The sequence below is a fragment of the Oxyura jamaicensis genome, chromosome 11 (assembly GCF_011077185.1).
Source record: "Oxyura jamaicensis isolate SHBP4307 breed ruddy duck chromosome 11, BPBGC_Ojam_1.0, whole genome shotgun sequence".
Taxonomy (NCBI): Eukaryota; Metazoa; Chordata; class Aves; order Anseriformes; family Anatidae; genus Oxyura; species Oxyura jamaicensis.
The window spans coordinates 13,489,796-13,515,827 of NC_048903.1; the positions used below are offsets into that span (position 1 = coordinate 13,489,796).

The following is a 26,032-nucleotide window of genomic DNA, read 5'->3' on the forward strand; positions in this document are numbered from 1 at the left end:
AGAACTAAAATGTTATTTTTCCCACCATTAATCTTTGGGTGAAAAACTCATTTTCCACTGATTTTTCCACAGGCTTTGGACATCCTGGTTTAGTGGAAGGTGTCTTTGCCCATGGCAGGGAATTGGAATTAGACAATGTTTAAAATCACTTCTAACCTATACCATTTTATGATTCTATGATCAGAGTCAGTTTCAACTTTAACATTATAAAATGCTTCTAGCACTTCCACTTTTTGTTTAACGTTTAGTGTTTCAAATAGTGATATCTATTTCTTTTGATACAAAGGACTTTATCTTGCTAGAAGAAGCAATTAATACTAATCATATACATTTTTTTTTTTTCATTTTAACTGTCAGTATCTTACTAGCACTGCAAAGGCTTTATAACTTTACATTAATTTATCCCAGAACTGGTTTATGAACCATAACCTCTGTTGGATAATATGGGTAAAACTTTCACCAGAGACTATACTGACAGCCTCTCTGACTTACTAGCAAATAGTAGATTGGAGAACTTCAAATATTCATGTGGAATATCTGTTCTATCCAGCCAGTGCCACCTTAGAAATTCAGAGTACAGTTTTTCACTGTAACACTTTATGAACTTGGGTGAACTGGAGATGTTTCTAAGTGTCAGGATACATGGAACTCAGTAAAGCAATGTAGAGATACGATACCACTGTAATTCAGCTAAGAATATTCTGCCAAAACCCTCATATGTGATGTTAATAACATATGGATTTCATCCAGGGATCAAACAGATGCTTAAAACATAAACAATCTGTTTAAAACACAAACAGGTTCTGGATTGATCTTGACAGGTTCTGGAACCCTGGAAATAAGTGTTTATGTTGCTGACACCTAGATCAAGTATAATCCTGCTCATAAGGGCAATAATATTTAAGATACATATCTATATATTTAATATATCTTAGCTTAAAAAGCTGCAGTACCAACCAGCAGGAGAATGTGTTTAAATTAATGTAGCTTAGATTAGGCTGATTGTTCTCATGTAAACTAGCATTAAACTAGCATCACGTAAACTCGTATTGTAGCAACTGCAATAAGAAAAAAAAGTTTTTGGAAAGAGTACTCAGCTATCACTTAACATCTGTGTTTATGTGGTAGGAAGAGTAAACTTCATTGAATCATTCATATTCACAGACAATTAAACTGCTTTTAAAAAGTTCTTGAAATGATGGAGTGGTAATAGATGGTGTGGTAATAACATATTGTCCGGAAAAACACAAAACGGAGTTACACCTTCAGGATGGGGATTCTGCTATTATTGCAGAGCAGGCAAAACACTGACAGCCCAGGATTTTGTATGTATGTATCAGATCAACTGGAAAATCAGACCTGGCTACCATTGTCTGCTGTGCTCATTGCAACAATTAAAGATTCCCTTTGGTAAGGTGCTGTTAAAGAGCTTTCTAAGCTCTTGTTCCTGAACAGCTAATTTGCAGATGTGACTGTAAGTGACCAATTATCTGCTGAAGAACCTGCAGAGCCTACTTATGGTATGACATAAAATCTACTTGTGGCTTGGCTGTAGCCAAGTGTACAAGCCCTTTTTCCACACCTATTTTAATATCTCCATGCAAGCTCTTATATCAAATGACAGTGCTGCTAGGCCATGGCTATCAATCGAAGAGTAAAATGCATAACCAGCAACAATTTCTGTTGAGCTGTCTGCACGAAAATAAGCAAAAGGGAACGAGTCGAGTAGTAGTTGTAAGTCGTATTGCAACCATCCTAAGCAGGTTGTATGTATTTGCTTTTGACTACCTTTTGTGAGGTAGAGAGAAATAATAATAGATGCAAGGTACATTTTTAATGATGCATTCACTTGTTCTTATTGTTCATATTCAGTGTGTTAAATTTATCAGTAAATAGCATGTAAAGCATTATTATTTTATACTTAAATTATTATCCTTTTTTTTTTTTTTTTTTTTTTCAGTTGACATGAATACATTTGGTCCCACAGTTGGCACTCTTGCAAATTAAAAAATATTGGAGATAACATGATATTTAGGACTTGGCTTTGAGCCTACAAAAAATCAATGGAAGTTTTTATTTGTCTCTGGTGTTCTTCACTTCAGGCTTTTAATTAACAATAACAATAACAAAAAAATCAAAGTAAAATATACGTCATTTTCCTATACTGTTTCTGATACTGTTTCCTATTCTGTTTAAAATCAGAAATTGCTTTATTGCTTCAAAAGTATTTCAAGGGAAATCTTAGAACCATTTAAGTTCAGCAAACAGTTGAGTTATGACATAGTTCTAAAATTCTGGGGCTGCTGTCCATTAAAATATTTAAGTAGATGCCGGTGTTCAGCCATTTTCACTCACCTGAAAATAAGCTGAAAGCAATACCTAAAAATAAACATCTAGATTAAAATGTGTTATTGTTAATCCTTCATTCACCCTTTAATCTAATAGGTTAAGGATATTTTGTGCTTGTTCATTTTGGCTGATAATAGTTCTGAAGACATTTTAGACCAGGGATTTAAATATATATATATAACAGCTGTTTTTTAAATAGAAGGTCTAATTATGTCTATGATTACATTCACTTTTGATTAGTATGCATACAAATCCCTACTCTCTTTGTATATTCAAGCTGAGATATAGATCACTGGAGCTAAGATTAACGTACAAAAGAATAGCTTAAGAAAACATATAGTTAGACCAATGTGTATGTGTGGGGGGGTGGGTAAGTAATTTCTGTCTCTAAAATACTTATTTTTCCTTTTAGTTACATACTGACTTGGATCCTGGCAGCAGTAAAATCAAGTATATCCTGTCAGGAGATGGAGCTGGAACAATCTTTGTGATCAATGACAAGACTGGAGACATCCATGCAATGAAAAGGCTTGACCGTGAGGAAAAAGCTGAGTACACTCTAACAGCTCAAGCAGTCGACAGGGACACAAACAAACCTCTGGAGCCTCCTTCAGAATTCATTATAAAGGTTCAGGATATCAATGACAATGCCCCAGAATTTGTTGATGGTCCATATCATGCCACAGTTCCAGAGATGTCTGTCGTAGGTATGTATGTCTAAACATCAAGAATTTTTGATTACTTACAATATAAAGTATGCCAGTATGCCGTTGAGCTGTTGATGAACAAGAAGATATTTATTATGTTGTTAGCATTGATTTGCATATTTTCAAACCTCTTCTTAGCCAACGCTTTCATCTGTAGCAACAATAGTAGAATCCCTTAGTAGTAAGAAAATGGCTAACAGATGTATTAATGTGTCTTTCTTTGTCCAACAGCACTTTAATGGGCTAAATTTATATTCCCCTTATGACGCTGTAGTTAGAATATTGTTATTGAGAAGGATTTATCAAGATTTGTTCCAACATGACGCTTTAATCCTATTGATATTTTGTTGATGTTTAATTATCTGTTTGTGTATTTTCATACACAGATGTAGCACTTGCAGTATGTTGATACATACTTATTTGTTTTCTTCTAAGTGCAACTGTAATCAGCCAAAAACATTGAAATGAAAGATGCTGTGTCTGGGAATTGATGGTTAGACTCTAGAGTGGACTTAACCAATTAACCATATGATTTGCAGGGAATGTGGAAGGGGAAAATATAGACAGCTATGGAAAAAGATGATGAAAAGCAAAATTAAGTCTGTGAAGGGGGGAGGGAGGAGTAGGAAATAATCTTCTTAATACATTTTACTTATATTTATTCATGTTGTCGGATTAGTGTGAATCTATTTCCTGTATTTCCTGATGGATTAATATATTTGTTTGTTTGTTTGTTTGTTTTTTTGCATAGTTAGTCCCTTGTTCAGTATTTGCAAATGTATAAATATGTACTTACAGAAGTGCATTTTTATTTACCCAGGTTCTCAATCCCTACTGATACATATCCAGTGCAGGTTATCTTTAGCTGTCACAAAAGTAAAAGAGAAGTAAACCCATCAGCCAAAAGAGCAAATCTGGGGGGAATATAAAAATTTACTATGAGTAAAGACATCAAAATCTGGCCATGAAATGCAGAGTAAATTCTAATGATTTTTAGTATTAAGTTGAGGATAATGCGCTTTTCAGCAATTTGGCTATCTCTTTGAAAGTTAGTTAGTTGAAGGACTGCCAAGATACTTTGGAAAATAAAACAGCACCCTAGCAAATTTTTGGAAAACACCGTTCTGCCTTACTGTAGTTAAAAAGAGGAGCCAGAATTACTCTCTTCCTCATGTTTAGTACAGTGACTTGTACCAGGTCATTTTCAAATGTAAGCATGGTGTGCTGACTCAACTGTGATAGTGGAGGTTTCATTTTGTTATCTAGACTTCTCCAAATTTTCATATCTTGGTTGCATTGAATTGCTTGTGCTGAAACTGATATGTGAATATTCAGGTTTGCATGTCAGTTCATTTCCCAAAACACAGTATTCATTTCTGCAGTTACTTTTAATTATACAGCCACAAAAACATGATGTAGACCTGCTTTCAGAAGATATTTTTGCCAAGCTCTAGGCAAGCAAATGGCTTAATTAAATAAAAAATAAATAAAAAAGAAAAAGAGAGGGGAAAAAAAAAGAAAAATAGAAGAAAAAAAGGAGGATGTAGGAGAAGGAGTGAAGGAAATTGAAAGGAACTTGTTTGGTATTCTAGGAAAAAGAACAACAAAACACAGACAAAGAAATATGACTTCTGATCATAAAATAAATTATATCTGTACATATGAGTATTATTTTATAATTCTTAGCAAAATCATGACCCTTATCTGAGTAACATTCATTTTGAAGAGGGTGAGAAAAAAACACATTGACAGGAAACTGGTCAGAAGATCAGATGAATAAAAATGTAGTGAATTGGTTGACACAAGATTTAAAAGACAGCGCAGCGAAAGCAAGAGATTAAAAGGTAAATCATTAACACAAGAGAGAAAAAGGAAGCAATCCAGAAAAGTTTTAGGGTGAAAGGAAAGAGAAAGACCTCTGAGATCATCTCTGACGTATTTCTACCTATATTTCTGTTTTTAAAATAAATTGATTTTGAACTAAGTTTTCCTGGCAACGTAGGAATAAGTACAAGTGTGGAAGTATGGTTTCAGAGGTAGTTTGGTAAAGAACCATGCTTTTCTCTATTCCACCATTATGGGGGAAACAGCTTAGATAAATCCTGTCTTCAAATCCTCCAGTCATTTCCCTTCACCATTCCCTAAACTGCTATCTATGTCCAGGCATTGGTCATTTCTTCTACCATCTTCTACAACCAACTTTTCCTGGTTCTAATCTTTCCCGTCTCTTACGACCTTCCCTTATCATTGAAACTAGGCACATTTTGCACATTTATGCTTGACCATCCCTGATCCTTGCTCTTTATATGTTATTCCCTGGGGTGTATGTTTTTAAGCTACTTCACTGAATACAAATAAACAAAGAAATACTCCTGCTCTTTCCTAGAAAAACAAACCAAATTCTAAACTGTCACATCAAAATTCAGAGAATGTGTGCCATTGCATTGCTGGGATCATGAATAACTGTAAAATCTGTGCAGTCAAGCCCTACTATTAACTGCTGATGTAAGCAAATTCAACACTGGAAAGCTGACAATGAGAAGATTACCCCTTTACCAATTTTGCTGTTACTCTTCTCTTTTGCCTTCTTCCTTTAACCCACAGGTAGAAAAATCAAGAGCTGTACTAAATGATGCTCTGAAAATTATTTCAATGTTTTTTTTTCTAGTCCTCTTAAAATTATTTCAGTATTACTTATAAAATAAAATAAAATAAAACCTCTTGTCTCCTTTTGGAGTTCAAGGAATTTTATTTCTTTTTCCACAATAAAAGTATTTCACTTCCATTATCCACTTACTTAATTACCCTTAAAGAGATCTCCACCTACTGCTAATTTCAGCCTTGACATTTCTACAACACAGTCATTACTAGGCAGTGTTCTTATTTAGGATAAAACAAAGTTTTACTAACCCTCTTCTTTCCTCAAAATGCCACACCAGTTCTGACTGCTCTGAAACTGAAGAGGAACTCATACACTATATATATAGTACTTATGTAATGAGGATGCAGTATGAGGCACTTTATTTTTGGACCTTTGTAGCAAGAAATGTATAAAATACAGATGAACAAATTAACGTTTCATTGCTCTGTAACGTAATATTGAAGTTCTAACACAATACACTTTTTCTATTGGGTGCATTCTCCATGATATAACAGTTATTGGTCTTATTTTCTTGATAGAAGAGATGAATGTGTCGGTATTTTTGTGTGAATATCTAGAACATGAACAACATGAACTATGGGGATGTAAAAACTGCATACAAATGTATACAGATCTTCTGCATGTGATATGTATGTTTATGCCTACATATAAGATTGTCACACTCATATGGCCATAATCCAGCCTGCTTCGTTTCTATGTTATCTGTCAGTGATATCTAGAAAATCTTGCTTCCCTACTAAAACAAAAATGGATTAGCATGGCTTCACTCCCACTACTTGGTGCAAAGATGATTAGCATTACACTGTGATATCTCCGGTAGGAATGATGCTCACTTTTCAGCTGTCTTCACAGAACACACACCCACACATGTACTGTGTGGTGTGTATCGTCACCGTATTCAGAGTTATTTTGAAATAATGTATTTCTCTCTTTGAGGAGCAAGAGGAACACATTCCAGAAAATATTTTGAGAACTAAATTGAATTTTCCGTTATATCATCCTTGTGTTCCATTCTTTTTTTTTTTTTTCTTTTTCTTTTCTTTTCTTTTAAAAAGTAATTCCTGTTTAATCTAGCATTGTAAACCTCTCTCCCAACTTCAAAATGATGAATTTGCTTGTGAAAGCTAATAGTGTATTTGGGGAATATGTTCTTTGCTGAAACTGAACACTAATCTTTTAATTCTGATGTTAATTTTCTTAAGGAATTAAAGATCAAAAACCAAAATTTATGGAATCACTTCATTGCAACAGTACTTCATTTCAAAAACAGGAAATAATTCAATTTGTCCATAAATCTTGTATAATCACTTACAGATGTAAAGGGACACACTGGGAATAAAACCCAGTTAAAAACCTTTTAGAAACAGATTCAGCTAAGCTTCTAGGAGGAAGAAACCCATAATATTTGCATATTATGCAAATAAATGAGCAATCTTAAAAGATAAGATTCATGAGGGTAAGTGGAACTGGTCCTGTAGCCTATTTAAAGAAAAAAAAAAATACAATAAAAACAAGAACAACAACAAACCACCACATTATGTTCTGTTTCTGTGTTGGTTTCTTGGCTATTCACAGATTGATGAATTCCCAAAAACATGCTGCAGAGGTGATAATGGGAGTGAGAGTGGATAGAGTGGATATTGTCTTCTGAACAGTATAGTTTCAGGATCTTCCCCCCCCCCCCCCGGAATTATGAGTGAAATGAGGAAAATAGAAAAGAGGAATGAGGAGTGAAATTTCTTGATTTTCTTCATAGTGAAGACAAGGGTGTTTAGACAGCTGGCATCATGTTGAAGAATGGGAAGACAGAAGTAGAGTGACAAACGTGTTAGTGAAATAAAAAAGGGCACAGATGGAAAAAGAACAAAAGCCATAAGCAAAGAGAATTATCTCATAGTTTGCCTGAATTAAGGTAAACAGGCAAACTTTAATAATCTCCAAATACTAAGAATTTCCCTGTCAGTCAGAAAAAAGTCATAACATTAGTGGCATTGTGTGCCGTTGCTCTAGAAATGCTTTTACCTTTAGCACCTGAAAATTTTAACAAAGTGAAAAAGCTAAGAACAATATTTCTGTCCTTAAATGCTTTCATGAAAAGTATTTACTTAACAAGAATGTCTTTATTAGAAAGAGTTTAGGTTTTCAGTTGAGTCAGAATATCAATTTCCAATTTTGAAACAAGCACTTCTACTTAGCAATGTTTTCCTTTGAACCAAAGCCTACCCTTGATTACACCACTGTAAATAAAATCATTCAATCATTTGTTGCTGTTTTTTTTTTCAACAGCAGAACAGTTATTTCATCTAGCTTTGAACAGTAGAAGCACACTGTACACAGTGTAGTTTTTCTTTCTCATTCCGCCAAAGATATTATTTCTTTTACAAAATGCTTGCAAAAAGCACAAAATCTGCTGAATATGAAATCAACATGCAATGTCTGATATGAATAGTGATAAAACAACTTGATAAATCGGGAAGTTGTGATAAAAACCTGACCTGAAACGTTATCAAGATCCACCATACTTTTACTGTTTTTTTCTCTATGTATTCATTGATTTTTAAGGCACTGAGCATGACTGTTAAATCAATGATAGTTTGTCACAAAATTGTAGAGTAAAAGGACTGTATTACTGGGGTCAACTACAAATTAGCCCAAAGGGTAAATGCAAAGGGAGTGCAAAAGCTAAGGAAAAAAGCAGCAGATGTTGTAAAATATGTACAACAATGTAACAGCTGTTGGAAAATGTATATCCTCGTGTCATCTTGTTCCTCTACTTGTTCATCTTGTGCATAATCAAATTCATGGACTGTGTTCCTGAAGAGCATTTTACATTAGGATTTCTTTAGGGAGTGTTGCAAGTGTTTAAAACCTGTACATTCTGCGTGACTGAGATGATTGCAAAAGTGAGGTTGTAAGTAACCTTAGGTAATTGGTTAGGATATATTCAATATCAAGACAGTCTTCTCCCTAATATGACTTGTTATTGGGAGTTGTAAAAACATATTTCCAAGTATTTATTTGCCCCTTTTTTTTTTTTTTTTTTTTTTTTACTCTGTTTCTCATGAGGTCTGATCAAAAATGTCATAACCTTGTTATTGTTTTTGAATGATCTTTATGAGCTTGAGGACCGTGGATGAAGTTATGATGTTTTTCTTCAGGGATTTTAATATTACCCTTTAGTTTTACCAACCTATATATTGTCCTGAATATACCAAACTATTTCACTGACTTCATACAAAATTGCTAAAATTAATGTGATTGTTCAAAATACCTAGTACTGATGGCAGCAAGTACTTCAATGTTCAAGTTTTGAAGACAGTCAAGTTCTTAGAAAACCCTAAATTACCAGCGCAAAGTATGGAGCTATAAATGTGTATAAATGCTTTTGACAGAACTTGCCTTTTTCTTTCCATTTACTCATCAGGAAAAGCCATTTGAATCAGAATCAAAGTCACAGCTCCTTTTGGAGCTCCCTGTAGAGGAACACATCTTCTGATGGTGCTCTGGTTTCACAGGATGAGGAAAGACAGACAGACATAGCTATATGTTTATCATATGATGCCACAGCAGAGAGAATTTTGGTATTATTTGGTACATGCTTCTCTAGTCCCCTGTAATCTACAAGAATCTGTCCCACAATCATTTTTTCTGATGATTCTTGTCTTGATGTAGTCAGTTTATTCCTTTTACCAACAGGAATTACCTGCATCTGAAATTCTATCTTGTGGTTGCTTTCATTTGTACGTATTGAGCGGATGGTCATACTTCTGTTCTGTGATTTTTGTGAAAATAAATATTTGACTTAGGTTTCTGATACTTTCTCTTTTGGTTAAAACTTGAAATCCACTCTTCACAAGGATTTTTCCCATTTTTTTCCAAAATCTGAATCTTGAAAAATGTTTAAAACAATTATAGGGTTTTCATATTGTTGTTTTTGAACATGTGCCATTTCACTTTTCCAGACATCTGTGATTGTGACGTGAGCCCATTTGCTTGCCAGTGGATAATGCCTAAGCAGAAAAGAGATGGATGAGAGGTAGTAGACCAGTAAAGATTTCTGTCAGACTGGGGCTCTGTGAAATGCCACAGAACTATGGACTGGCACTTGTTCTCTATTTTTCTGATTGTGGGAAATATAGCAAGTTCTAACCACAAGGTAGAAAGTTCTAGGTTAGAAAATTATATTCCATGTAGTAGTATTCTTGTAGAAACTTTTAATAGTATAAATTATATCATTCCGATAACAAAAAAGATTTAGCTTTACAAAGCTGGATACCAATACTCCTCAAGTGCTGTAAATTCAGGTGGTCTGAGTTAAACTTTTCTTTGATGGACACTCTTGACATTTGTAAAATGGGATTCAGATCCAATTCAGAGTCCATTTTTTTCTGTCACCCCTCCCCTGAATTGGTACCTCTCTCTTTGTTTAGTTGCTGAATCTGCAGCATGTAATGTTTCTTCATGAATACAGATAAGCAATTGCCTGTGGAGCTGATGTCAATATGACTTTCTCATGAATCAGCCACTAGAGTACTGCTGGGCAGCTGATTCAACTGTACCCTTTCCCTGGGGCCCAAATGGTCTCTGCTGCCATATGCTTGCTCTGCAGCAGCCTCAGGGGCCAATATTTCAGAGTCCGCTTTTGCAACCTGGATTATCATTGCTGGCATTAGAGGCTTCACCCTACCAAACAAAGCAAGATCATCAAAGCTGCAAGATTATACCAGCCGTTTGCTCTTTTCACAACAGAAAGTTAGAAATGAAAGAATTTCTGCAGGAAACAGCTGGGGCTACTTTCTTACTTATTTATTTATATTTTTATATATTACACCTGAGCATAACCTGAGACTTCCATTGAAATCAACAAGCCTTTTAGTACTTTTTTTCTTCTTGAAAATATCGTGTACAATGATCATCCAATCTTACTGTCTTTGCCTAGGGACCTCACAGAATGAATGCTGAAGAAATAGTCAATTGATTGGAGACAAGCAGTCTTTCAAGTCCTGAACAAAAGAACAGCTGTTTCCCAAATCTCTCACAAATATCAATTAATATTCCATAGTGAATGTGATATCTAAAGGGAGAATAAAAAGTAATATGAAAAGAATCCATAACTCTTTAAGTTGAATATAAAATATATTTTACCCTTCTCCTTTTGTCTGTGATGTTGGAGACTGTATTCTAATCCTAACAAACAGCCACCCAGGGGAATTTATAAAGGAATACCTGCAGGCTCTTTAATGGCACCATTTTATAAGTTGTAGCAAGAACAAACTGCCAGACTTAAAACTTTCTTATTAGATTCATGTGAGCTAAATCCAAGCAGTAAGTAATATCAGCAAGGATAATTGCTAAAGGATTATCTATATCACTAGATCTAAATATGTATTTCCTATGTAGAACATTTTTTCATAAAGATCATGTGGAAAAGGCAACGTCATAGTTCCTAACACAATTAGTTTATGCACAAAAAATTGTAAAATATGCAGCTTATTAGATTTCACAGTCATGCTTCCTACAGTCCTCATTATTCAGCTGTAAAATGCTGAAGGTTACCAGCTTGCTCCATTGTCTGTAGGCTGTACAAAAAGCATTTTTCTCCTATGCATAGCAATCACCTTTCATACTTCTACGCTTAAACATTTGCATACAATATATTTTTCCCATTTGCCTCGCATGATAAAAGTCCTTCAAATGGTACATGAGCAATCCAAAGACAGAGTTGTCTTACATGTTGTATGGTGTTCAGTTGCTTTGACTTATACACATGCTGCACATTAATAGTTTTAAAACATTTCATTAATTTTCTAAACCATCTACACTAAAAATTGCATTAATATAGATGTAACATTTACGAGAAACAAACAACTCAGATTCCTGATTATGGAGCTAATCCTTTGTTTTCCCTATATGCATGAAAAGATAAAAGTTTCCCTAGTGGAAAGTTTCTTGCATTCTCCTGCGTGGTATTTCGTACTTTGTCATAATGGTTATTTCCTGCTGTTGACCAAGCTGCTCTGTTTGATTCTTTCAGTTCCCTTCTTTAGGCCAGATTGGTGAAGTGTTAAAACTTATGTTTTAGTCTCTCTCTTCTTTTGGGCAGTATCTGCCATTTTCTGTAGGTCTGTAGTGTACTCAGTTCACAAATCTCTCTTTCTGTGATTTACATACTAGTGTTTATATATATATATATTAAAAAAAGGTAAAACAATACTTTGTTACTTGAATCTTTTAGATTAGTTTTTAATTTATCATGAAATATATCAAATGCAGTCTATTTCAGAAAATGCATACTTTTATATAAGTGCACATAGGTTTGTATATAGGGAAAATAATGTAAATGAAAAGTCCTGCAAGATTTGCACTTGCATGTTGGTGTGAGAACTTACTTGACTGAAGTTCCTGGAAGGTTGGTATGACCTATTTTGTGTATGTATGTATGAGAGTAGTCATACAACTCAAATTTAGGCATTTACTTTAGCTTGCTAATGTAATTTGGATTTCTTTCTGGTCAACCAAGAAAGAAAGAGCAGTTCTTTCTTTGTCCCTTGGACAGATACCTCATTGCTGTAGGCTTCTGCTCTAATTTAGCCAGTTAAGCCTAAAGTGAATAGTATGAATAAAGCTCTTTTCCTCCTCCTTTACCTTAATCATCATAAACAAGATCATGACAGCATCACAGTATTTCACTACTTAGAGTCAAATAAATTACAGCCGGGAAAGACAAATTACCCTATTAGTTAATCTTCCTGTCTTTCTAGGGTTTTCCCTTAGAATACATTATCTAGCATCCTGTGCAATAAAGTGAACTCTTCAGTGAGGAGGATTCTGTTATTTCCCTTGGGGAGCTATTCCTCCTTGTACAATTTCTCATTGTAAGGAAGCTTTTGTTGTTGTTTTCCTCTTTGCAGAAGATTAAGTGAATTCTCGTATCTATCTGTGTATTTATATGGTTCTCATCACACACATATCAGTATTACACCTGTAACTACACAAATTTTCCTTCTTGTTTCTCCCTCTAGGAGTGGATGTGTACAGTATTCTACTGTAGATAGAACAGAACAGATCCTTGCTTCCTTTCTCTCGAGCATGTCAAACTTATGTTGCCCATTTTTTGTTAGTGGACAATTCTGGCCCATAACTCTACTTGTTACCAATGCTCAGGGTGCCTCTTCCTCCTCCATTAAGTTTCCATCACTGCAAGGTGTCCACTGGACACTTGAAAAGCAAACACCTTTCTATTTTTCACACACGTTCTTTTAAGTGTGGGAAGATCTCCTGAAAAGCCCACACAAGGCCTCTGTCATTTTTTCTCAGAGCAATCCTTAAAATTCTTCCGTGATGCCCGTGTCCTGTAGGCACCGTGGGTAAGCTCAGAGCAGGAGGTCAGAGAGCAGCACCACTGTGTGCTGACGACATTGCTTCCCGGCATGATTTCCAGCCTCTTGCCATCTTCTCATCTCTCTTCAGTTGTCTGCGTTTGTCTTTCCTGGTACTTGGCTCACAGAATCTTTGGGGAGAGTACTTGCATTGTGAGGTCAGATCCATGTATTGGGCCTTTAGAGCTTTGAAATGAAATAGCTTCTAATAATAATATAAGCACACTGAAGGACTGATACATGACGAAGTACTGAAATAACATATGATCTGCAAAAGACCCCTAAAACACTCATACAACATATCCACATATACATATGTTTACACTCTGTGCTTCAAATATATACCTGCATACACATCAAGCTATGCAATTTAAAATACCAGTCATAATATTATGTGTGTGTGTATTTTGCATATGTTAACAAGTTCTAAAGTGCATTAAACAGGTTTCTATTCCATATGCATTTTGCTTATTTGGCTACTGAAGTTTCTAATTAATAGATTTTGTGTTTAAGAAATGTCCTCATGCAGAATATAGGATGATGAAGCTTAAAACTGTTTCAGTATTTAAAAAAATCAGCCACAGTGAAAAACAAATAAGAATAACTTTCTCCAGCTTTGAGGCAGTAATAATGAGGCAGTAATAATTTACATGTCAAGAAGTTATACAGGTTTTTATGAGATTATTGCAGTTTTATTCAATAAAAAATAGTTACCATGACAACAACTGTCATGCTACCTGTGAGATTATAGCAAAGAAGGACAGTGAAGAAAAGGCTTCATTTTGGAAAGAATGCTTATCTGACCTGCTGAATACAAACAATGCTTTGCTTTGACCACTTCTGACTGCATGGCTGCTATCAGCCAAACTCAAAATCTAGCTAGAGATTTTGAAGCACAGTGATCCTCTTAGAAAAACAAAACAGTTGGTAAATAATGGTAGGTCTTTTTCATGCAAATATACTCTTAATGTCCTGTCAGATTTGTAATCAGATCTCCTAAATGAAATGGAGATTTCAGCCTGTCAAGATGTGGGAAGGAAAGAAAGAGTGAAGGAGACTAAAATGGACCACAGAAAAGCAAAGAAAACAGAAGTCCTAGGGAAAATGAGAAAACATAGTCCCACAAACTTGCATCATGGTCACATTTTTTATTTTTACCAGCTATTGCAATCTTTCAACAAAATGGTTGCTTCATTGAATATGGATTCATGTAAATTTTTGTCACTGACTATGTGTTACATCCCCTAAACATACAAGTTTGATTTCTTTTCAGTACACACATTTCACTGCCATACCAAAAAATCTTTGCTTTCCTACTCCCTGTGGCAGCATATGCATTTTTCTTTCTGACTAATGTGCAGAATCTGTACCCTGACTTGCACATAAAAACACAGCCGAAACAACGGAAGAGCACTAGCTGAGCACACACATCTTATTTTTATGAAGGCTTTTAATCTTAGTTTGCCAGCAAACACAGGCTTTCTTACCTAACCATATAAAAATACCTTTGTTGTTAATTGTGGCTCTCATTGCTAGCCTGTTGCAAAGAGAAACTGAAATCTGACACTAACAGAGTAAAACAGCAATGGTTAATGGCTAAATTGCATTAGAAATATTCATTAATTAAAATCTGTTGAATCTCTTTGCAGTCCATATTTAATCACAGGGTCATTAGCATTGCAAAAGTGTACCTCAGAAGAAAATGCAGAAAGTTTTTAACTGAACTTCTTAAAATTTGCCTCATCTATCTAAAAAATGTGTTTGTTTTACAGAAGGCAATATTAAGTGCAAAAAGAAAAAAAAAAAAGAAACAGTAATTATGTTGTTGGACCAGATTATATAAGACTGGTATATTATTGTAATTAGGGCAACAGTGACTTGGACTATAATAGTGGCTTTCTTGTAAAAATGGCACCATTTCAAATTTATAGTCTCTAGTTAAATGAGTTTGTTGTTTGTTGTAGCATTGATGAAGAAACAAACAGAAGCCAAATGCAGTCAAAATTAAACAGAAACAGAAACCTTAGCTCTTTATTTGCTGGGTTGAACCCAGAACATTATCTTTCAAAGAGCATTTACTACATAAATGCTCTTTCCTGGATTGTTACTGCTTTTTGAATGCTAAATTTTTATCTTTAAAACTTTAAGCATATTATGCGTGTAAAAAATATTTATGTACATGCGGTTTATAACTACAGTGTCTCTAGTGCAGTAAAATCCTGCTTAAATATTGATAATCCAAAGCTCTATTCCAAAGCTTGGAGAGTTCTGCCGCATTATGGAGGTTGCCTCAGTAATAGCCATGGTGTCTGTGAGTTTCTTTTTTCTGCAGTATTTTGCACCCTCAGGATTTTGTCAGTTCTCCAGTAGCTTAGCTGAAATGGGTTCTGTCCATCAGGGGAGTGGCACAGGTTACTATTTCTTCTGGACCCTTGGCATCTTGCGGTGGAACCAGAGCAGCACTGAGGCAGCGACATCCTCTGCAGCTGCAGATGGGACTAAGTTTGCTCCTTTATATACTTATTATTGCCAGTGTGAACATATTGATGTGGCATGTTTCACACCTGCAGAAGACTTGAGTTATAGCATAAAACAAAAAAAAAATGAAATTAAAGGTGATAAAATTTAAGCTATGTAAAAGCTTAACTATCTAATTTCAGTAGTGGAAGTAATTTCTTTAATTTCTGCTTCATGATTGCTTACATCTTTTATAAACGATTTTCATCAATAAGATTGTTGGGAGCAAATTAGTGAATTTCAGAGACCTCTGAACTGTCTATGATGGTTGGAAATGAAGTACAGAGGGTGAGAGACTAAGAGTATAAGAAATTGATTCTAGGATCTGGGAGAGCTATTTTATTTTTCCCTTCTATTCATTAGTTTTATTAGAAAAGATTACAGTCACACTTCAAGTGACCTGGAAAACAGAAAGAAGGGCGTGCTATTTTTTCCTCCTTTTGTGTATACAAACAGTGGATGGCAATACTGACTGTTACGTATGTGTTTTTGTGTATGTATAAATTTCAGATAAGCTTGGTGCCGCAGTAAGTGATTAAATTATTTTCTATCACAAGAAAAAAGTCTTGAGAGCAGAGCATCAGGATTGGAAGCAATGCTAGACACTGATTGCCTGTTTTATTAAGGCGTATTCAACTTTAATGTCTAATGAACACTTGGGATAAAGGATGTGTTTATCAAAGAATCAGCATACCCATTTAAATTTTGAAATCTTGAAATAAATATCTCTAAAAGTCTTCAGGAATTCTCTAGTGAAATAAGAAAAGAATAGATGTTATATATCAAATCTTTCTAAACAAGCAATGTAATTATTTCTGAAGTCCTTTGAAATGAGAGCCAGCTAGGCAAATCAAACACAATCTCAAAGAAGTCAACAGTTTCGCTTCTTTATTTTCCTTTGTGTATAGAAAAGATCATGGAAACAAAACAGAGCAGCCACTAGATAAAACACACTAACAAAAAATGTTCACTGTTCTGTGAATGAGCCTTATCTTATTCCAGCCTTGTCCCATTGTATGATGTTCTGCATGAACATCTTCTGTCTTGGTAGGTTGCAAAACAAAAAATTGATAATAGCTGCCACTCCCACAGAAACCTAGTACATCACCTGCTGTTTCAGCTTGAATCCAGCTGAAGAAAGCACTGACTTCTACATTCGTATTCAGCATCACATATGGGATGGCATCTAATTTATTGTTCCTTTCTTCAAGTGAGGTGTAACTTGGATTCAGCAGCACAAAGTGTGAGAAGGAAGAAGAGGCTAATTTTATTGGCACATCTAGAAAGGGGGAGCATTTTGGTGGGTGCTATAATTCTTTTCCTTTTAAACATGAGAAATGTAATTCAGCCCTCTCCTACTCTCACCCTCTCTAGATATTTTCTTTATTGCTAGCCTAATTAATGTCATCATTGCATTTTTTAAGTCATCCAAAAAAAAAAAAAAAAAAAAAGGTCTCTGCAGAAAGTTTATCAGAACCTACTGAATTTCATTCAGTTTTGCTAATTGCATAATGTTATGTTGCCTAAGAACAAAGAGGGCAATTTCTTTAAAATTTTCTACCATTTTTTTTTTTGGATAGAGTATAGAGTTTATAACTCTGACTAGGCAATGGACCCCTCATTGGCAGGCACTCATTTCAGAGACAATAGAAGTTGTCCTGACACTGTCACTGTGGCGACATCAAACCATTGTTATGGCTGAAAGCCAAGAGAAGAAAAAAGAATCCTTTTTGTTATTGCTTTTCCATGCGGTCACTGTAACTTGGCAAGGTTCTTTCAAATGTGACTTTGCAAATCTTAAATGCAACATATTATATTGTGTTATTAACCTTGTATTTCATAACCGTTTGATATGATTCCTTTGCAAATGCTTGAAGTCTACACAGATCTATCAGGTAGCTTTAAATGCATTCTACAAAGAAACAGTAAATGATACAGGTTCTAAAAAGGGTTTTCCTTTACCCAGAAATTCTGTCTGCTGGCATATAACATCGTAAAGGAAAATGTTTTGTTTGTTTTCCACAAATACTGTTGTAGGTTATTACTGTGTATTTTCTTTGTTATTTTCTTTGTGTGCTACTATACCTCACAAATTTCTTCAGAGTTTCAAATAAATGATTTTTTGTTCCTAATTATTTTTGAATAAGTTATGTAAATTTATAGGAAGAGTGTTAATATTATATATTCTTTCTATTTAGGCACCTTTGTTACTAAAGTAACAGCTACAGATGCAGATGATCCAGTTTATGGAAATAGTGCCAAGCTGGTTTATAGCATTCTGGAAGGACAGCCTTACTTTTCTATTGAACCACATACAGGTAGGTAACTGAATATGAACACCTGGGTTATATTTACGCTGTGCCCCTTAAATGTTTGGTATAATAAACTTAAACAGGGAACATAAGAAGGTGTCTGTCAGCATTACTGAGTTGTAATACATCTCACACGTATCCCATCAGAGTCTGAACATGTAAAAAGACAAAGAAAAATCTGTATTAAAGGTAATGCAAGTAACGGTAACACTAATATTACAGAAGTTACTGAAGCACAACTGAAGGCAGTGGAAGTTTTGTGTGACTTATAACTGGTTAGGGACTGGAAGTCTTAGCCTGAGGAATTTAATGAACATAATGTAATTTTCAGTATGAGACTATAGTATTTCCAGTTAAAGAAAGTACAGTTTAGCTTGGGAATTTCAGTGAGTATATTGTGTGTTTTCATTTTAAAAATGATACTTTTTTTCCTGACTGGATGAATCAAGGAAAGAAACAACATGATACTGAGTTTTGGTATGAAGTTTTATTAGTGTGCATTTAGGATGACTTTATTTCTCTGTGGTTTTAAAATCTTGAGCGAGTCATCTGAAAGAAGTGCCAATAAATCCATTTCCTCCTGTTTGCTATACATATGTCACACTTAGAGAAAATGCATTTATTTCTCTGAGAAGTGTTTTTTTAAAATGATTTGGCGTTATTTCTTATGTTCTTTCACCTGTTACTTGATGTAGATTTTAATCACTGTAAGTCAAGCAGCTGTGATCTCCTAAGGAGAAGAAAACTATAACTAATTTTATAACATACAAAAAAATCACCTGAATTTATGCCACCATAAAGGAGTAAATTCCTGTACTTGTGCTGATTAACAAGATTATGAAGTGAGTGCTAGGAGAATTATTAAAGGATGTTTTTGATAGATCAAATGTGCAAAGCTTTCTGAACAACAGAAAACTGTTAGACTCTTTAAAGTCTGGAAGCTTTTAAAATTCTTTTTAGTGAGATTGAATGGCAAAAATAATTTTCTTTTCCTGGAAATGCCCCAGCTTGCAGGGACTTGACATAAATAGTGTAGATCAATAAATGGGATTCATCTATTACAATTTTTTCTTCTGGTTCAAGAAAAACTGTCCTGAGTATGAAAACAATCTCTGGAATGTAATTCAGTATTTTATTTTATGGTGAATGTAGCATACAGTGCTACAAATAACTTTTCCGGTACAGTGAAAAAAACCTGTATATTTCAAAATAAGTATGCCAAGGGGGTGTTATCAGTGAAGCACCTTAGTTTATGCTGACTGATTTGTCAAAAGTCACATGGAAATAAAACTCTGAACAGATCCCTGACCATCAAGTTTAAAAATACATTATTTTGTTTTCTGTTGTATTACAAATTATTTTGTGCATGAATGATTTGTAGTAGCTGTCTCAGTTAGAGGAAGATTAGCTATAGGCTCTTTCTCCCTTTCTTTAAGGGAAAGTTCATTAAGTGCTCACCTGTTCCCATCAGCTGAGATTGAGTATATTCTCCAGCTACACAGAAGATTTTCCAGTTCTTTCACATGAAATAGCCTGAAAGAAATTATTCCAGACTTAAAAAATTGTTTAATTTGACTCAGGTTTATTGTTTGTATGGCATTAAAACGTTATGCTTAATCCAATGAAATAACCATTCATCACCTAGGAAAGTGATTTCCATTATCATGAAAGCCTGAGAAAACTCCAAAGCTTTTTGGTGAACCTGAAAATCATGATTTTTCTCCTGTTTCAGTTGCATTAAATTCCCCCTCCTACCTTCATTTCCAGTTATAAATATTCCTTTCAGTAGCAGTTCAGTTACCATGAAAATGACATGTTAGTTTCTAAAGGGAATTTAATCATAAAGAATTCAACTGTGGCTTTGCCACAGTTCCTGGGTAAGTGGCTTCGTATTATGGAGCTGCTTCTGAATGAATAAATGGTTTCTGATTCCCTGTTTTTCTAGATCTATGTAGGGCATCAATTACATTCATCTCTAAATCATTACAACTGAATGAGTTTATGTACTAAGGCCCTCCTGTCTGTCTTTGCCATGTATGTGTAATAGTCTTCATCTGCAGTGTAACAACAGTGCTATGCCTGCATCTAGCTAAAGGATAGTTAGTTAAATCTGGAGAGTATGTGGCTGTATCTATGGTATTCCATGGGTTTATACATTGTAGTGCTTAATGTTTTAAAATGTGCATAATTTGTGATGTCTTTGTTCACTTAGAGAAAAAGTAATCTACTAGCAATATTAAATGTCAAAATATAGAAAGGCCTCCAGCTGTCTATGTATGTTATCTAGAATATATAAGCAACAAACATACATAAAAATCTAGTCATTAAGCAAACCAGAGGCAGCTATCCCTGTAGTAACTGCAGACAAATACTGTGCATGTGAAAAAGACAGCTCTATAAGGCAGCAGCCTTTTGTGGTTCTTCTTCTGAGGAGAAGTATTGATTTCAGAAAAACAGAAGTAAGTACGCAGCACATTTCTTGGTAATACAAAAATTTCAGAGCAAGGGTATGATAATGTTTATTACATACCAGAGAGAGTTTTATGGTTTGTTACATGCAGTCTCAAAATGACGATAGTATTATGCTAAGATAGCTACAATTTTGCAGTAGCTTGTGGCACTGAATATTTCACCTTTTAGAGGTAGTGGTGCATAAGACATGCACACTAGTTTAGTCTCTCTGTAATTTGGACAATATTGCTGTTACCATGGGCATATAGAGTAGAAGGTGCATTTTAACAAAAAAGAAAATTTCCAAAGCAAACAGAAAGTATTTAAATGTTTGATTGTTTCTTTACATTTATCCAATGTATTTTTCTCATAGAAGCTTGTCCAGGAAAACCCATTACACATCTGTTTGTAGTACACAGGTACCCAGTTAAAATTTCCATGCGGTAGGATTTTTGGTACTATGATGAAAGTGTAGAAATTGGAGCGAAAGAGTTAGGTAGATTAGTATCATGTCCAAAATAAAACAAACCTGAAGGTGACCCTCCAAGCATGTTAGCTGTTTTGTTGTTGTTGTTTTGTTTTGTTTTTGTTTTTGTATGCTTGTCTCTAGTTACATTTTCACTGGGCTTACTTTTTATTAGCAGCTTTGGTAAGTGGAAAATCTTTCCAATATATTTGAAACAGAATTGATTCTGATCACAGATACTATGTCTAGAATTGTGTTTTCCCCAGAATGGAATCATTATGTTAAGAAACAGACTATGTTAACATGATCTACTGAAGAATGTAAATATTTTCCTTCATTCAGGGGAGTGTTTCAAGCATTGAAGCACAGCTACTTAGAGCTTATCAACTATTTTTCTAGGTGACTGGCCTTTTATTAGATTTGTGTAGTAGAAATCAAGACTATATTTAGATCTTGTGCAACCACCAAATTTGCTACCAAAGCAGCCAAAGATGCTGCCTATAATTTTGTTCATTTGCTGACTCAGAGTAAAGATTGTGTTATGTCACTGCTTTGTTTTAATGGTACAGTGAGAGCTTACCATCAGGAATAATCCAAATCGTGCCTTCCGAAGTACTCCGAGTATCATCAAAACAAGGGAACAGAGGTGTAAGATTCCTATGGTGTCCTTCATGCCTGTGGTAGAAAGGGCTGTTACACCTGAGGCCAAATCCAAGGAAGCAGTTTCTTACTCTTCTTCTTTTTATTTCTTCCTAACTTGACGTTAACTAGGTGCAATCGTTACTGGAATTACACTCTTGGTTGAAAGTGACATTACTCTCGACCTTCTTATTGAAATAATTGTATAATACTGGGTGCACAGGAAAAAGTTCTGCTAAGTGACCTATAAAACAATAGTTTTCCATTACCTTAGATGAAAAATACATATACTACTGCAGTTCTAGTTTGCAAATTCTTCTATACGAGTTATAGACACATGAAAGGAGGTAATTCAGAAGTTATTTTTCATTCAGTATTCTGAATATGGCTTAGGGTAAATGCTTTTTTGATGGCGTGCTCTGTTCTGAATATTTTTTCCCTTTTCATAGGTGAATTTTAATATGACCATAGGTTCATTTGATAGAGAGCAACATAAATAATACATTCCAAAGATAACAGAATCAGATTTTCTATGAAAGGCTAAACTTACCATGTGATGGCATCAGATTAGTAACAGAACTCCCAATGTTCAGTATAGTCCATAACTCATTATATTTGAGTAACTGACGTGAGATTTGCTAAAACTGACATCATAATTTCTGTTATTTATAGCATTATACAAGTTGTATATATTCTCCTGTAATCCAAATACTGACAGTCAAACTGCTGGGGGAGGGCCTTCTTTAAGACTGCTAGAAGCAGCTAAAGTACACCTCTCACTTTTAAGCTTTTTTGAAGGTATTAAATCATGACTATCAGCTTTAAAAGAAGATTATCATAATGGAATATAATATGAAGTGACATGGTGTTCTACAATATAGGAATGGCAAAGAAAATACATTTTCACGTGCGTCTCATTTATTTACATTTCACATGAACTTAAATAACGTCACTCCTACACACACTTGAAATATATGAACAAGGCGAATTATACCAAATGCCCTACTGCACTGGAAAATGCATTGCATTACTCAAGCATAAACCCTTGCAATATATGAAAAAGAAGAGCTTTTAAATGCTGCCGTCTTGGTTATGGTCACTTGGTATAATGGCCAAATTTCAAGTCAGTAAAGCTGAGATGAAAACAGAAGAATAAGGAGGCCTAGAAAACTAAAGCCTCTCCTAACAGCCTGTGGATATTTCTTTGGAGGGTGAATATTTGATTCATTTTCAATGCCTACCTTTAACTTCCGGGTGAAAGTCCACATGCTGTAACCAACAGAGCTTTTAATGATTCAGTATGTGGCACTCTCTGGAACACAGTGTTGAACCTGAGACACTGTGTGGCTCTGAAATTGAGAACATGAAAGAGTAGGGGCCTGAGACTACTGAGAATGGCATTCAGCTGAAGTCAGGTCTGAATCTTCTATTTTTATTTACAGTCTTTATTGCCTTCCTCCCTCTAGACCTTAAAATACAATCCAGCAAAATAAAAATCAGTAAGGTAATGAGGGTAAGTGACAGCAACTATTGAGTTACAAACATTTTTGTGATGATATACACTCACTCTTCTACCAAGTTGTTAAAGTCCATTAATGTTAAAGCTATTAATAATGCTGGGCAACAATAATAGCACAAGCTGCCCCCAGAATATTGTATGTAGTACTGGTGAGACACATTGTCATAAAAAAAGACTACTGAGACACTGAAGAAAGTTCAAAGCAGTGTAACTAAGGGGGGAAAGACTGAAGAATATGACTTAGAATGAAAGATTGATTGAACTTAATTTGTATAAACTGGATAAGAGGTGATTAGAGGAGGATATGAAATCATTGTACAAATATTTGAAAGGTGTTAATAAAAGAGAGGCACAGGGACTGTTTCTGTAATTACTCATGATAAAATGACAAGGTAGCATTTTCAAATGAGAGAGAGATGGGAAAACAGTTTTGATACAGGAAATAACATTCAACTGCAAGGGAAAGTAATGAGCTTCTAAGAACAGAACTAACTCATGTTCAACAGACCCTTTCTAAATAGTTCAGTTTCTGAATAGTTTAGATTTAAACCCTGGTGGGATTGGCATAGAGAAGGAACCTGTTCAACATTAGTCACAGCCTGGATTGAACTACAGCTTTCTAACTCATTTTATTAACCAGTGCTGCTGTGATATTCCTGCCAATTACTACAGATTCAGTTACAGTTAACTTATCTTGGAAACTGAAATAATTGTAAGAGGCATGAAACAAGATGGATAGATGTTGTTCTGTTGTTCTGTCTTAGCAAATAAGGTGTATGAACTCATTTCCCAGGCAAGAAGGCAGGTGTGTGCAGTAGCAGACTGAAGATAGGTTTGTAGCCCTGATAGCAGTATTGTTCCCAGTGTAGCAGAATCAGCTCCAGCACAAACTGAATTTCTGGAGTTTGTGCTCAGTCACTAGCACTTGGTTACAGCACCTTCAGCTCGGTCTGTACAGTCCCTGATGTGCTTAGGTGCAATGCTGAAAATAGAGTATATTTTCAAACTAGTATGAACCTTTTTTTTTTTTTTTTTGCCATTGTGTACTAAGTATACTGTACAACCTTAGGAGTTGTGGTAAGGTGTTTGTACAGAGAATCATTGGTGATTCTGAGTTGTCTTGGTGACAGCCCATTAGGAGAGAGTGTTGTACTAACAAACCGCTAGTATAGCAGACCCGAGGGTCAGTTCTTGCTTTTTCCTTAGAAGTGTAAAGTGCAACCATTATGGATAAGGTATGTAGGACTGGGTCCTGCAGCAGTGGCAAAAGCTGCGTTTTCTGATTAATAAAGAAGTATAAAATCATTGTGTAGAGGTTTGAAAGCAGTTATGACAATCTGTAGTTGGTAAAGATGATTCACTTAAGATCAAGACAGACTAGCATTTAAAAAAAAAAAAAGTGATTTCTGTTTCTAGAGTTTATCTAGTAATAGTAGTATTAACAAAAAAGGTGATACCACATTTATTTCTTGCATTTCAGAGCACTACCTCCATCATTTTAGAAAGCTAGTGAGATAGAGCAACAACTTTTCTCATGCTGAGTAGAAGAACTGGGGATACATATCTAAATAATGTTGTGCTTCCAGAGACTGAATTAGAAGAGAGGAATTTGAACTACACAGCTACATTTGGAATATATCTGAATAAGAGTCCAAAGCTACTTTTTCTGAAGTGTTTGGTAGAATTATAAGTATTATAGGGTCATGACACATAAAATCATAAGGAAACAGGTTCATAAATGCAGTGCAAAATGTTTGTTTACTACATTCATTCTCAGTTGGTGAGAGGGTGACCCTTTCATATTCCAGTGAAAACTTGTTCCCAGAGAAAAGGGAATGGCTGGTAAGTCTCTGCTATGAGATAAAAGCATTTTTTTCCTTACTGTAAAACCCAGATACAAGTTCATCTGAATTGAAATGGTAGTATTATAATAGGTGTTATCTGATCATGATATTCTTCAAGAAAAATATATCTAGTGAAAGACAGGTAGTGTTCATTTATGCACAAAGGCAAATTTGCAAGGTCTACTTCAAAATGAAAGCAAGAACTGAAAAACTATGTAAATGGAAGTAATATGGGCTGAAAAAGTAGATATAATAGATTGTAGGTTACACAAGAAACTATAGAGATTTAACAGAACAATATTCGACATTCATCTCTTTGTTTAACAGAGAGGCAGATAGTGCCGTCTTCCCCATATAATTTTAAAAAATAAACATGGTAATAAAATAGGCACACTGTTAGCTTCTCTCTTAAAAATAAAAAAATGGCATACAATCACTCCACATGTAATTATATAACACAGCATTCATTTCCTTACCTAGAGATTATTTTTACTGTGGCTAATGGCTTTGATTTGAAATACGTCTACATTTGAATGTAGTTCAGATACTCCTGTAATTGTTAATTTTTCTATAAAGTTAGCCAACTTAGATAGAGACTACAGCTATTTTTCCTGTCTTGCTAGAATAAAAGTCCTAGAGGCATTAAAACTTAGTAAGGAATGGGAATAATTTTTATTAAAAAGATTATGATTTATATGAAGGGTAAATTGAATTTAAAAATAGTGGAACAGTATGCCTGTATGACATCCTCAAAGGACTAGAATTTCTTTAATTTTCAAGAAAGTTAGTAGTGATCTATTCATTTTTTAAGGAATTATGGTGCGGGTTTTCCAGAGGTCTCCAAGTGAACATTTTTTATGGGCTGCTAAAGCATCACTGAAGTCACTGTGCTTCATGGGAGTACAAAGAATACATCTCGCAGCTCTCTGAAGAAATTACAAGATTGATTTTGCAGTAGTTTGGGTCCTAAATGGCTGTTATATTTAATAAGAATCTCCACCAAGATTTTAGTGTGGAAGGAAGATCAAAGCAATTACTTAGCTCTTCCAAAACGAAGAAGGGAAAGTTCCAAAGCATGCTAGTTGAAATAGCAGGAAGTCTTCATCAAAACATGTGAGATGAATGAGATTCTTGAGAAAAGCTTTTTAGGTTCAGATTCCAATTTTGCATAGTGCTTGCTTGGGTTT

At 34.8% G+C, this 26,032-nt stretch overlaps 1 protein-coding gene across 2 annotated transcripts in view; it reads left to right on the forward strand.

Moving 5' to 3' along the window:
* The window catches only part of CDH8 (cadherin 8), a 146,201-nt gene that overhangs the window by 51,526 nt on the left and 68,643 nt on the right, over positions 1-26,032 (forward strand). For both annotated transcript variants that reach the window (XR_004753759.1, XM_035336570.1), the window contains exons 5-6: positions 2,762-3,056; positions 17,813-17,932. Coding sequence is in view for 1 of the 2 variants with exons in the window: in XM_035336570.1 (XP_035192461.1) it covers positions 2,762-3,056; positions 17,813-17,932 (415 nt within the window). In the remaining variant the exon portion in view is untranslated. The remainder of the gene's footprint in view (positions 1-2,761; positions 3,057-17,812; positions 17,933-26,032) is intronic.